Source organism: Halyomorpha halys, unplaced genomic scaffold, assembly GCF_000696795.3.
Source record: "Halyomorpha halys isolate HHAL.00 unplaced genomic scaffold, Hhal_1.1 Scaffold23.1, whole genome shotgun sequence".
Lineage (NCBI taxonomy): Eukaryota > Metazoa > Arthropoda > Insecta > Hemiptera > Pentatomidae > Halyomorpha > Halyomorpha halys.
Window position 1 is genome coordinate 719,755 of NW_027116062.1, and position 15,101 is coordinate 734,855.

Consider the following 15,101-nt stretch of genomic DNA (forward strand, 5'->3'; position numbering starts at 1 on the left):
CCCCCCCCCCGGCTTTATGAAGAAAAATATAATTATTTACTTTAGCTTCCCCAAAATGGTGGAGCTAATTATTTTATTGGATTAAAAATAAATAAAAATTATTTGATTAGTTTCATAACGAAGGAATTGTATTTTTTTTTTTACATATGCATAATCCCCCTCCCTCCAGTCCCAACAAAATCGTAGATACTACAGTGTATTATTATATTACAAGATAATGTATTTTTTAAAAAAATGTGTTAAAATTAGGACAGGAATATTTTTTTGATGTCGTTAGCATTTGAATGGTCACTAATTAAAATGATTTGGCATATCACAAAAGTTTTGAGATCAAATTTCAGGCGCCAAAAGCCAGTTACAGACCAACTTTTGCGCTAATTCATTTGACATTATGTTAGCTTATAATAGCTATTCGTTTCTAAAGTGTATAGCATTTTCTTTCCTTCAAATTTTAAGGTTACCATTTTAATTTATATATAAATTCATTGCTAGTAGTATTTGTATATACATACATATGTATGTATATGTATTTATTTATACATACTTATATGTGTGTATGTATTTATAATAATTTGTAAGCTATAGTTTTTCTAGTACTCTAATAAGTTTTCCTGAAATGAAAGATTACTTCTCTTACTGAGATTACAGTTATAATGTAAGCAATGAAAAATTTATTGTTTGGTTGTATTTTTCATTAGATAATATTTTCATGAATAAGCAGATAATTTGACTATTCATGTCATGGATATAGGGAATATAAATAAAAGTACGAATGATTTGAAAATTTTTGCTGTTACAATAAATAATTAACCAAATACACTATAATAACATTTTCTTTTTTCAGACAAGTTTTCTTTTTAGCTTGTCATATAATAAGTAATATTAACAATATTAGGGAATTAACAATCAATGGTAAATGACCCAAATTGTTGAAATATTTTATAATCAAGCACATTAATAACAAGAATGATACAAATAACTCCTTTGACTCTCATGTTTCAAGTTCTAAATTTTTTTTAAGCTTGAAATTGATATCACCTACACAAAGCTCTTCACGTAATTGTTCATGCTTAAAAAATAAAATTGTTTTACTGCTGGTCATGAATATAAATCACTTCAATTAATTTTTTCGTGATGAGCCAGGTGTACCAAAACCACCTAATTCACTATAAGTAGATGGACCATCATTGTAAATGGCACTTGGACCCTCCATACTGCATACAGAATCTTCAGGTGTTCGGGAAACTTCTTGGTCGGCTGGTTCAACTTCAGAAGTTTGTGGTTTTTCTAATGCTTTCTTCTTTTGCTGTAAAGCCTGTAATTTAGTTTTCTTTAACTGTTTTTGGTGTATTAATATCTATATTGTAAAATATTGTATTGAATTTATTAGTTGGTTTATTACTCTTACCTTTTCTCTGCTGCCTTTTTTCTGTAAAAGATATAATATTTGATTATTTTTTGTTTAAATGGAATTTACTAATATTGTGTTACTGTTATATTACCTGTAATGAAAATCTTCTATGAGCAACTTTCCGTCCTCCTCTTCTTTTAGAAATATGTGGATTATTTTGGCAAATAGATTTGTTTCTTAGCACTTCTAATTGTGTGTATAGTCTTTTTAATTCTGCCTAGGATGAGAAAACAGAATTTTTAGATTAATGAAATTGTGTTACAATGTGAAAATTTTTTTGTTATAGTTAGTTTTATGTTACGGATTCTTACCCTTATTTCTTCAGGATTCATTTCAGAGAGATTAACTTCTGTTATATCTATTTCACCATATAAGCCATCTTGGGGTTTATATACATCAGATGGCTCATGGGTTAAGTGATGCCTCGAGTCCCTCACAGGTTTACTCTGGTACAGGATCTGAAATAATGATGAATAATTTCAATATTTCAAAGTCCCCCTTTTAAAGAGGTATTTAATTTTGATTGTGACAGAGGGTGGTATGATTAATTTTAATACTTTAATATTGATATAACTTGATAATATAAATATTGATATTGAAGTATTTCATAAACTTATGTCATTTAATTTTTACAGTTTGTCATATTTCCTTTTCAAAGGTTCTGACTTGAAAAAAAAATAATAATGAGGGGTTTGTAGTAGTAAAGGCTCCTTTTTAAATGGATATGATAAATTTGAAAAACAAAATTAATTAACTTTTTTTTTTTTATTTCCTACTACCACTAGGTTAGGAAAGTAATTTAATTGGGTAAATTCTATTCAATTCTTTTCAATGAATTTATTTGTTTTAGAGTTCAGAACTCTTTCATTAAAAAAAAACAACACTATTTTTAGCCATTAGCCCATATTGTAGTTCGTACCATGATTGTCTACTGAATGGCAAGATAAATTTTGTGATTTTTTTTTTTGGTTTTGTAGGATTTCTGCCTCTGATGTTTGTATATGAAATCAGACATCCTGTGTGCAATAGCCGAAAAACATTTTCTATAGACTGTAGCACCAAAACTGCTCTGAAAATTTTTGATGAAGCTTCCTTAAAGTCTTCTCAAAGCCCTTTCACATATAGTTTGTTCCAAAAGGGGAAAAGTGGAATATAAAACCTATAAGTTATTAAATAAATATAACAAGCTATATGCTAAAGAATTTTTTCAAAACAAGAAATTCGTAAATATGTTATGAAATTATCTCACATAATTCGGGTAAAAATATAAATTTATATACTCACAAGAGGAGCAAATATTAATACTAGCACAAATGTTGAGGTGAAATGACACCGAACAAATGCAGCCAAATATGCATGATTTGGATGCAGGGTCTTCCAGAGAGTTGCGTGGACGATATAGTAAAATGAACTAACAGTTGTTTCCATTGCCACAGCTCCCACCAAATATCTTAATTCCACAAATTGAACAGTAGCATTCCGTGCTGCAATGCCTAAGTGTAGGCCAAATAGCAGGATTACTATTTCACCTGTTAATAGAAAATTACAGTTTACAAACTTTAAAAAAAAAAAAAAAAGTGAAAGCTTGAAGTTTATAAAGAAAAAAACTTGTAAGCAAAGGTAATGAGTTCAGAAAATCATAAGAAAATAATTATTGATAAAACAAATCTCATTTGAAATTCGATTAGAAACTATAACCTGTTTTTATAAACAATTCTTTATTAATATCTTGTATACATAATTTGTACATCATGAAGAAACAAGCAATTATTGTGTGATTAAATTTGTGTCATAAAATAGGTTTTGTTTTCAATAATTCATGTGGTGCTCTAATTTTTTTTAGATTGGTTTGTTAATTTTGAGTGGGAGTTTTCTTTTGTCTCCTAATGTTATTCTATGAGTTGTGATCAACAATATAAGTTTCAAATGAAAGACTCAAGCATTTTGTTTTAGTAAAAATTATTTAATCGTTGTTTCTGTAAATGTGTCAATGGTTATTTTTCAAAACAGAAAAATCTGTTGTTTCAAGAATTTAGTGGAAAGATGATATTCAAGAAAACTACTGTAAAAAAATAATAATGAAACTTCATCTGGTACATATGCAGATAATGACTTGACCAATATTTGGTGTCTGATAGAAGTGGTAATAACTTTTTTGACAATAGTGATTTCATAATTCTTGTAAACATTATTTTTTTAAAAGTAATTTTGATGTTAAAAATATTTTACAAACTTTATTATATGATAATGATTCAGCTTTTTACTTCTTAAAAACTGTACTCGCAATTTTACTCAAAGCGAAAAAGGTGTGTGTAAACCTTTCATTTCAGATGGCTTACAGGAGTAAATGTTCATTAACTGAAGATTTATTAAAAAAAAAAAAAAAAAAAATAAAATGACTTTTGCATGCAACTTTGTTCAATAACATCAAACTTAAATATTGTAAATTTGTTTAACATTTAGATTAAAAACAATTTTATGTTATCGGAATTTTTTTACTTAAGCTTGAGCAATATTTGGTCCTAATTATCACTTGCACCCCTTTCAGTCTAGTTGCTCCATATAACAAATATGAAAATTAAAAAATATTGAGAAAGTAACTTACCTATTTGTGTGACATAATCCCACCATAATGGTTTACAAGTTTCAAAATATTCTCCTGAATTCGTCACACTTATTGTAACTATACTGAATCCCTCTTTAATGAAATTCAGATTTGTAGCAGTCCATGCAGATAGATATGCAAACATTATCAGCACCATACCACATAAATATTTGAGCAGGTCCTTATCTTTTACTATCCATCTGTGTGCTTTCCGAGTTCTGAATTCCATAAGTATCCTGTTAAAAACAAGTTACTTTGTTTAAATTCACAATTATTTAGCTTAAAAAAATCAAAAGATTTTAGTTACCTAAATTTTAATTTTTGAAAAACTTGTATTTAATACAGTATTAATATTTTTTTTTTCATTTCTAATACCTTGATGGTTCACTCTAAGTATTAATTATGCTGGTGACGATGGCCATGCTGTTATTTAAATTTAAGGAATAATCCTTTGCACTGGAGACGCTGAGGAGCTCCTTAAAGTTGCATGGGCGGCAGTGTTTCTTCCTAGCAGTAGACTGCCGGATGAAAACTCCTCAGGGGGCTCCAGTTACAGAATAGGGAGATGGTGGGAATCTGCTTACAGCCCAAGGATCAGGAGCTGGCGTTTGGTGTGGCGATTAACCATTGGAAGGTATATCTATCTCCCTAGAACGGTACAAATCGGTATTTCAATCAGAAATACTTGTGATAAATCATTGAGCCAGGGCTCTCTGGTAGAAGAATAACGATCTACACAGATAGCCAGGCAGCAATAGAGGCACTCAACAACCCAGTTACACGATCCAGAGTTGTTGAAGACTGCTATGTAGCACTCAACATGCTTTAATAAAGTCAGCATTGAATGGGAGCCAAGTCACTGCGGTATTCTTGGTAGTGGACATGCTAACAGATTAGCAAACAATAGCTCTGAAACCATTCCTATTACTCCTTAGCCAATGTGTGGCATTAGCCTAAGCTATGCCAAAAGTAATATAAAGACAACTTACGGATTAACAAAGACAGCTACAATCTAAGATGTTCCTAGATGAGGGGCCAAAGCCATGAACTGCTTTGGCTGGACAGGAGTTCTCTTAGGAAAATTACAGGGATTTACACAGGTCACTGTAGACTTAATAAACATATGTTTAACCTCAAACTTGCAGAGTCACCCTAGTGCAGATTCTGCAATGCTGAGGATGAGACTGCATACCACATTAAATGCTGGTGTGACCAATGTGTGGGTTTAAGGTTCGCACTGTTTGAGGTGGATTGTGTTGTGGATCCCTAGTGGTTTGAGCTGATCAATCCCTCTAGTTTACTTAGATTCCTAGAATCTACACATCTTAAGCTTTAATAAGTTCATTATAATGTGGTGCTACAACGCTGCAATGTAGATGGCGCACAATAGGCCTTTTTACCATAAAAATAAACTTATTTTTTGATGCATATTTCCAATAAACTTCTGAATTTTCCCCTTCCAACTTCTGTGTGCATTCTGTAGTGGGTAAAAACATCAATTTTTTTTTTAACTTTTCATTTTTTTTACTTATACTATTGTATTAATATTTCATTGAAAAAAAATCTTTGCAGAAAAAAAAAACAAGTATCATATTCAAGTATTACATCAATACTTGATGTAAAACTTATATCCTTCATTTGGTGTTCTATTTTCCTTCCCTAAAAGCTATCTTCTGATCAAACTTCAATTATTTTTGCTGAACTAAACATATACTGACTCAAATTCACTATAAAATGAAAAGTTGTTTTATTATTCTGAAAGCTCGTCCTTTTAGAACAGTTTGTGATTATATAATATGTCCAGAGCAGTGTGGCCAGGCTTACTTAAAACATATAGTATAATTACAGGATAAGACTATTTTTATAACAGAAAAAACAGTAAAAAAGAGAGAAAAATGCATGTATCTAGTGATCCTGAAAACAAAACTTATTGAGTAATTCATGTACATCAGGCAGCCATGGTCAAAGTGGGTAAAAAAGGAAGGATACCATGAGTTGATGTGGCTTAAGAGGTAGGAGATAGTGGAAATGATTAAACTGATTGCCTGGTTGCTTTAGTTCGATAGGAATTTTGTAGATATATGGTTTCAAAAGAGGTTTGGTTAAAAGGGACCTAAAGATTTTTGATCGATTTGTAGAATGGGGAACTGTTCAGGATGAGGTTGGGAAATTTTGGACAGGTTGAAGGAAAGAGTGATATCCGACCATGATGGGGTCTTCTTGGAGTTTAGTGTAAGCTTATTGTGGGTTGGACAGGTGTGTTTATTCTATTAATGTCTTTTCATTCAGTTCAGGATGGAATTAGAAGAGTCAATGGGATCAAAGGGAAGGTATTGGGGATGAAGGTTGGTGTTAGAGATAGAAAAAATTCTTCAGTTTCATAAATTGTGCTCTGTGTACTCAATGGAACATAATAGTTTGCGCTGATTGAATATTTTTCATTTATTTTCACAGTTTATAAAAATGTTATTAAATTTCAATATCTTGACCTTTAATAGATATAACACTTCATTGTTCTATGAAATAAATGAACATTCAAATCTTTTAATCATTTACAGTTACAAGTATGGATAATCTCAAAGTTATTGATTTTGTCAAGGTAGCACTGTATTAACCTTTAAGTTGTGACTTTGACTGAATCAAGAATTAAACAATTAATCTAATAGAAAAAATATATAGATCATTATTTTATTTTGAAAATCCTTAAATTATTGTTAAATGGATTTAACAATATCGTTTCTTTACTAATTGTATTTTAACAACTTAATTATCCTTTTTAAAGGTATATCTTCTAATTGTGAATAATTAACAAACTAAGGCTATATAATAAAAAAACATAATCATTTCTATTTTAACTTAATTAACTCTATATTTAAAACCCTTAATTACTAAATAAAATATCTAGTGGCTATAAAGCTGAAATATCTAGCGGTATATTTTCCAAATATTCTCCATATTATTCTCTTTTTATATAAATTTTGTTCATGGCTATAGGTTATATCCATTTTATCATTTATATCCATTAAATTCATTTAATTAGATCAAATTTATCATTTAAATTATTTCTACGGATACAGAATGATAAAATAGATTTAAATATATTTAAAAAAACATGAAATTTCATGAAATTAAGGAAACTCTTACACCACTATCAGTCTCACCATCTCAATTGTTACTTGAAAATGTTTAGGCATATTTCTTATCACTTACTTTGACTCTGTCTTGTAGGATCAACCACCATTTTTTCCATTTTTGTTTTTATAATATCAAGTTAAGCTTATTTTATTTTTTTTTTATTTATTATTTAGATATGCGGTATTTTTTTCACCTAGACATAATTTTATAATTTTGAACTCTTATCATTCATGTTGATATTGTAAAGTCTTAGATGGCTGAACTCTTTTTAATTAACTTTTCATGAATGCCAGAGTTCAATAGAAAGTTGTAATCTTATTTTAAATTATCCTATAGTTCATAGAATAACTAATATATTGGTCATTTATAGTTTCCATTATCCTATTTTTTTTGTTCTTTCAGGTACTTTCTTGTAAAAGCCAATATGTATTATAAAGTGGTATAATAAAAATTACCCATTTTGTCATCAGCATTTTAAAACAAAGTGAATGGAATTCTTAAAAACATCCACTTCAATCACCAAGGTGAAATTTGAGTTCAAAATATTCTTGTCGTTTCTACTATAAATTGTATTACAATCAACAATATGCTGCAATTTATATTATTATACTATAATTTATATACTTGTTTGCAAATGAAAAATAAAATAACACTTAATTTTTGTTTAATAGGTTTAATTTTTAAAAGGATATTTTAAAATTATTTTAGCATTTTTACAATGAATAAATCCAGAAGTTGAATTTTTAAAAATAATCAGGTTTCTAGTTTTGTTTTTAATTAACAAAAAAGTTTTATTTTTTGAAAAACATTTATTTAATATTATTTTGTTTTTAAATTTTTAAGTACCTTGTTGGTTAGCCATGAGCATGATAATTAATGCTTACAGACACAAAGGTTTTTTTTTTTTTTTTTAGATTCTATCTCCTAGTTGTGCTACTAGCAGTTCATCTAAATTTTTTTGGAAGAGTATTCCAGACTGAAATCTTCTTTAGTTGATTCGATAAATGTTTAATGATTGTTAGATCTGGCTGGAAGGCTGAGTTGGAGAGCTGGTTGGAAGGCTGAGTTGGAGAGCTGGTTGGAAGATCATTTCTTGGCATCAAATTTGTGATATTACAAGAATTCATGTATGAAGTCTAGCATTACTTGTGCTATTGGCTGCACTGTTGGTTCTAAGATCCTGTCCAATTAATGCTAATCAGTCATAGTTACATTTTTCACATAGAAAAAGGCATACTGAAGCTCTTTTCAGTTCTCTCAGGGCATTGCAACACATTCTGTAATTCAGAATGAGTTTCTTTAAATAAAGCTGAGAAGGATTGTATAGCTCTTAGATCATTTGGTAACTTGGGTTCATATGGTAGCGCTTTACGAATTTAAACTCGTTGGTGAAAACGCAATTATCCCAGTCTTCACTTTGAAAGGAAGTGCGAGTACAATTGCTACTTTTACATTGAAAGATAAATGAAAAGGATTATTGTTTATGTTAAAAAAGAAATTATTTCATTGTTTGTGAAAACAATCAGCAGGGATCACATCTGAAAAATACGGATTTTTAACTTTTTTACAATCAGTAATTCTTGTATATATTTCCTTTGCAAATGAGTATAAATATAGATATAACTCATTAAAGTAGCAAAGTAGTAAGTAGTCATATTATTTAAAGTAGTTGTATTATTTAAAGTAGTTGTATTATTTAAAGTAGTTGTAGTTGTATTTAAAGTAGGACTTATTGCAAATGTGTTTAAAAGCATTTTTAGGCAACTAATAAAGTAGGGGCAATGCGCCTGTCTACTAACCCAAAGGTTGTGAGTTTGAGCCAGGCCCTACCCGGGATTTTTGCTAGCATAAAGCTAAACAAAACTCACTCACAGCCTCCCTCCAGGCGTTTGTGAGACCTGTTAGCCAATGAGTGGCACTTACAAAAATAGGCGTGGGAGTGACGAACCCACCCTACGAAAAAACTATGTCAAGAAATGTGCGATGTATTTCCTTAATACATCGGGCTAGGCCTGTGTGCCAATAATAATAATAAAGTATTTGTGTGCAGATCATACTAAGTTGGCTGAGTCTTTCAAAAGCAATTTTCAATCTAGTTCTCCTATGAAGGCTAGAACCTTCTATAATATTCTATTCTTCTATAATATTTTATAATACCTATTCCTGGGAGCTAATTTAAAAATGAAATATTTTTAAATGATTTAAGAGAAGTGTATCTACTTAGTTTCCTCAAATTGGCTGAGTTGTTCCAAACTTAAATGGTGATGACCCCATGTATTTTTTTGTCAGAGATTCATCACTAAAAACATATATTGGTCTATTAGAAATGTATATACCAAGTTTTATGAAAATTGTCAAGTGTTATTCAAAAGCGTTGAAGACTTGGTTTTTTGGTTGCCCAAGAATGTTTATAAAAACTAAAAATGTACTTCATTATCATTTTAGTTCTCTTACCTGTACAGTTTAAGTATAATAGCACCATAACATATAATAAATCCTAATTCTCTTATCCATCTCATTATTATGCAGTTTTGAACTGTTGGCTTGAATGAAAGAGGTAACATCTGAAAAGAATAATTAAATCAGCAAAATATTTTTTATTATTTATAGTTAAACCCCATTTAGTAGTCCTAGTTGGGCAGAAACATTACCAATTTAGTGGGAGAGTTGGTTAATCCACTGAGTTTTAAAGGAAACCAAAAATTAAAGAATTTGAATAAATTACTTTTGATGATAGCTTAAATACTGAAACTCTATGAAATATTTTTTCAATCTTTTCTTATTTTGTTTTTCAATGCTGGTTAATCCTAAGAGCTTGTTAAGCAGGCTATAATAATATTGTTAACTCAATAATACTTCAAATTAGAAATATTATGAAATAATTAGGTCTTATTGGCAATAAAATCATGTAAATATGTCAAATGTGAAAAATACAGGTTTTTAGCTTTTCAAGAATGTGTTCTAAGTATATTATAAATTTTTGATGCCATTTTTGTGGTCATCAACCACTTTTCTTCTGATTGAAGAAGATAATCGGGGGATGTGGTCAGCAAAGAAACAACATAAATAAACAAAAAAATATTTATTTATGTCGACGTTTCGACCTGATTTTCAGGTCTTTATCAATGCTATAAAAACAAAAAGACAACATCCATCATTTAGAGAGAAAAAAGTTGATTAAGAAGTATGGACAAAGACAGTAGTAGATTGATTACATTATTAGTTATATACATATAAATGTGAGTAATAAATAAATGATACAGTGGAAAGAATCTATAAAGAATTAGTTAAATTAATAATGGAGCTTATGAAAAAAAAATCATTTGTATCATTTATTTATTACTCACATTTATATGTATATAAATAATAATGTAATCAATCTACTACTGTCTTTATCCATAGTTATTAATCAACTTTTTTCTCTCTAAATGATGGTTGTTGTCTTTTTGTTTTTATAGCCCTGATGAATACCTGAAAATCAGGTTGAAACATCGGCATAAATAAATATTTTTTTGTTTATTTATGTTGTTTCTTTGCTGCTTGCACCCCCAATCATCTTCTCCAATCAGTAATCTACGGTCAACTATCTATACCTCATCACTTTTCTTCTTCTTTACTGGCACAACAGACATTTATAGCTGCTTCTGGTCTGCTGAACAAGTCATATTAATACTGATTAATGGAACGGCTTGTTACTAATGAAACCAAAAGTGGCTGCCTTGATAAAGGTAGATTACAACTAGAGACCTCTTGGGACATCCTGATTATTTAGTCTTATAGGGGTTATTAAAATAAATACTTAATATCTTTCTCTGATTTTTGTCAAGACCAATGCAGTTGTTATTTTGAAATAGATTTAATTTTTTTGTTATCTAGTGTTGTTTACTATAATAAGTGAGTTAAATATAAATGCAATAACATATATTATGCAAATATAATTATTATCATTAATTTATTATTTATAAGCATTATTAAAAAATTAATGTATGTTAAGATTTGATTATTACTCATTGATAAGATTTTATTTCATATGTACAAAAACTATTCCTCCTAACTTCAATTTTTAAACTTTTTTAAATTAGTTTTATATACTATATGCACATAATAATGTCACCTACTAGTTGCACACATGTGTATTTCAGAGTTGGTTTTCATTTACTTTAAAAAAAAAACAAAAAAAAAAAACATTTTCTATTAACTAGCACAATCTATGATAGAATATACTTACTGATGCATAAAGTAATAGTATACCAAAAAGAAGAGTTTCTAATATTGTCCACATTCCTGTAGCAACTGCCTAAAAAATAAGAAAAGTTCATAGCTGTTTATATCTATATTATTGTTTCTTATAACTATATTATTATTTATACTATACTTATTATTTCTCATAGTGTATTATAATTGCCATGAAATTCCTTGTATTATCTGCTTTCATAATCTGAATTGACTTTAAATGTCCTTAATTGATAACTGTAAACAATTTGTTTTTCGAAGTCACCTAATATCAAATATTGTTTTATCAACTTGTTCCATAATATTTGACAAAATTATAGATCCTCAGTTTTAATAATAACAAGAAAGGAAATATGTACTAAATCAACTACTTCTAACCCTTCTGATCGGAAAATCCTTTTCCTTTGAGATGCCAAAAATTTTACAGGCCTCTGAGTTTGGAAGAAAGATTAATCAACCCTTATAATATTTTGTATTTTTTACTGTTAATATTTCTGGGGCACATATTATTAAATTTAGTTAATTGGTAGAAAATATTTTTGCTTTTAAGAAAAAAAAAGTATATCTGGAACCAAGTGAAGTCCAATGAAACAATTGATTATAACTACAGGATAACACGCTTTGCCCAGTTTATTTGAAGTCCTTTATATAAAGAAAATAGATATTTTAGTATTGTGCAATTGAGGTTTATTATACATAAAATATTTAATGATGATGATAGTTTTTTGCCTCTGGACTGAACGATCACCCTCACCTAGAAGAACCTCCGGCTGTAAGATGAATTTATTAAACAGTAACACCTAGTTAGTATTTTATTAGAAATTTAATCTAAATTAGATTTTTGTTTTCATAATAACGTTTGTAACATAGATAGGGTTTGTGATCTAAAATATCTTCAATGTATTAGTCATTTTTGGTAAAAGAAATAAAGGCGATCAGTTAATTAGAACTTTCAAGAAAAGGAAATCTAAAATTTTTTATTACTTGTCCCATTATTATCTGTAAAATTGAAACTCAAGTTTTAAAATTGAGGATGGATATATTTTGTTTTAATATAAACAAAAATAAATAATTATAAACTTTTCTTATACCATTGTTTGTTTTTGCATATTAAAGTCTTATTGCATATCTTTCATTGACAATGTTACATAAAAAATAGAAATATTTAAAAATGGAAATTGCTTGTTGTTGCAAGTGAAAGATACATGAATAGGAATATTGTTAGTATTAAATCAAATAAGAAAACTCTTTTTAAAAAAATTTATATACTGCCTATAACTAGTGTTTTCATCAAGAAAATGTATTAAAATTTAATTGAAAAATAGTCCTTCATACCTTGGATTTTCTTCTATTAAAAATTAAGATTCCTGTAGCGACAGTGATACCCATAGCAATTATTTGTACGCAAATCACAATAGTCTTTAAGAACAAGTGTGGTTGTTCTGAGCAATTTGTTTCATATCCACAGTTTGGAATGCACCTGGACAATAATTTTTTTAGATTAATTATTTTATATAATCTTGTTTGAGAGTGGTTTAGTTTATTCTTAATTTAAAACAAATTTGATCCTTTTTTTCTATCAACCTTTATTTTTTACAATTTTCCAACATTTCGACCCTCAGGCCATTCTCAAAGATACCTTCATATTGATGTCATTTCCTTTTTCAAATCTTAAAAATGCAGGCTAATTGCCTTTGTCCCATATAACCTTTTCTAAAAATTTTTTTCTTAGATTTAAAATTTTACAAACCACTTTTCTTCACTTCTTTCATTTACATTATAAAATGTAGCAAATGTAAATGAAAGAAGTGAAGAAAAGTGGTTTGTAAAAGTTTAAATCTAAGAAAAAATTTTTTAGAAAAGGTTATATATACAAAGGGAATTAGCCTGCATTTTTAAGACTTGAAAAAGGAAATAACATCAATATGAAGGTGTCCTTGAGAATGGCCTGCGGGTCGAAACTTTGGAAAAATTGTAAAAAATAAAGGTTGAGAGAAAAAAAGGATCAAATTTGTTTTAAATTAAGAATAAAATATTTTTTTTTTTTTACTTTTACAAACAGAATAGAATAAAAGAATAATGATTAAATCCGTACCTACCGGGAAGAAGTTAATGAAGTACAGTTAACAAGTCATCAACTTCTTCCCGGTAGGTACGGACATGTAGTTATTAAGCCGACTACAGTCCTACCGTAAAAAATGTTTGTATATATTCACTTTATAAGCTCTTCGACCGTGTCCAGGTCGTAGTTTTCCCTGGAGAAATTCAAGATCTGAGGCGTCATGTAGCCAGGTTGGCATTGACACTCGAATCCTCTCTTGTTCCCGCGTTTTGTCAATGGTACACACTGTAAAGAAAATATTTTTTTTAATTTATGTTTAATTCCTTAGAAATATATAAATTTTATTACTATTTTTTCATTTTCACTCAAAATTAAAAATTAAAGTGAGATAAAAAAAAAGGACCCCTCTTGTATTAAAAAGAATACACCACTTTCTTAAAAAAAAAAAAAAATTATTGCCTTCACAACAGTGTTATGAATCTCATAAATACATTTAATTCTTAAACTAATTTGGGGTTTTTTGTAAAGTTTCAAGTTCTTGATAATTTTAAATTATCAATATTTAGTTAGATACGATTTAAAATTTATTGGGCATATATTTTACCAACTTTAAGAGTATGAATTTGTTTCATTCATTGAACAAACCTTTCTACGGCGAATTGATGAAGATTTAATCACAAAAGCATAAAATATTGTTATTGAATCTGTCTTTTTGAAAATGCTCCAACTCTATTTTTGTAAGAAATACGTTTTATTGTTGAAATATAAACTTCTTCTTCTTCTTTTACTGGCACAACAGGCGCATGAGGCTGCCCTTGGCCTGCTTAACGGCCGCCAACCATCTTTCTCTATCTTCTGCTAGGGTAACAGGGATCCTCAGTTGTCGCAGATCCCACCTTACTGGATCCCTCCATCGGCCCTTCGGCCTACCACGCTGCCGCACACCTCCCGGAACGTAACTGTACAGTTTATGAGCCACTCTTTCCTCGCTCATCCTCATTACATGGCTAAGCCATTTAAGCCTCTGTATCCTTATGTACGAGGAGATGGTACATTCCGTATAGAGCCCAAAAACCACCATTTTTCCTTCTTCACCAATTACCATTCTCGCATACGGGCCCTAAGATTCTAGCAGGTTAATGCTCTTATTCTTATTGCTTAGAGTCCAAGTTGAAATATGAACTAGCCGTATTTAAGAATTGTGCTCTAAGCGAAACATAAGGTTTATTTGGATAGGATTGGTTGTATCTGGTTGGTGATAAATTATCATATTCATTATCATAATCATTTATTATCTTAAATTATTGTTTAAATAAAATTAATTTTATCCAATTTTAATCTCAAAACAATCAATATTTCTTTGTATGTCTGACGTTTCGGCCATCCCTAAGGACAATCTTAAATTCAATTTTAGAACTACACCAATTTAAAAAAAAAACTTTATGCAGGCTATTCTACCTTGATCATTAACTTCTTTTCACAATTACTCTATTTTGTCAATTCTTCATGTTAAATTGAGAATTAACTGTGATTAAAAGTTTTAATTTAATATGAAAAATTGACAAAATAGGGTAATTAGGAACTGAAATTAATGATCCGGACAGAAGAATAGCCTGCATAAAGCTTTTTAACCAGTTTCCAAAAATTATAATCAT

At 29.1% G+C, this 15,101-nt stretch overlaps 1 protein-coding gene across 4 annotated transcripts in view; it reads right to left on the reverse strand.

The window, feature by feature from the left end:
* Window positions 1-779: 779 nt before the first annotated feature.
* smog (G-protein coupled receptor 158 smog) overlaps window positions 780-15,101 on the reverse strand; it is a 324,390-nt gene continuing 310,068 nt past the window's right edge. For 2 of the 4 annotated variants that reach the window (XM_067052965.1, XM_067052966.1), the window contains 10 exons: window positions 13,601-13,731; window positions 12,720-12,864; window positions 11,380-11,448; window positions 9,606-9,715; window positions 4,017-4,252; window positions 2,696-2,940; window positions 1,723-1,869; window positions 1,503-1,628; window positions 1,409-1,429; window positions 780-1,336 (listed from right to left, as the gene is read on the reverse strand). In XM_067052965.1, coding sequence (XP_066909066.1) covers window positions 1,121-1,336; window positions 1,409-1,429; window positions 1,503-1,628; window positions 1,723-1,869; window positions 2,696-2,940; window positions 4,017-4,252; window positions 9,606-9,715; window positions 11,380-11,448; window positions 12,720-12,864; window positions 13,601-13,731 — 1,446 coding nt within the window. In that variant the 3' untranslated portion in view covers window positions 780-1,120. The remainder of the gene's footprint in view (window positions 1,337-1,408; window positions 1,430-1,502; window positions 1,629-1,722; window positions 1,870-2,695; window positions 2,941-4,016; window positions 4,253-9,605; window positions 9,716-11,379; window positions 11,449-12,719; window positions 12,865-13,600; window positions 13,732-15,101) is intronic. The other 2 variants (XM_067052968.1, XM_067052967.1) reach the window with 2 other exon arrangements.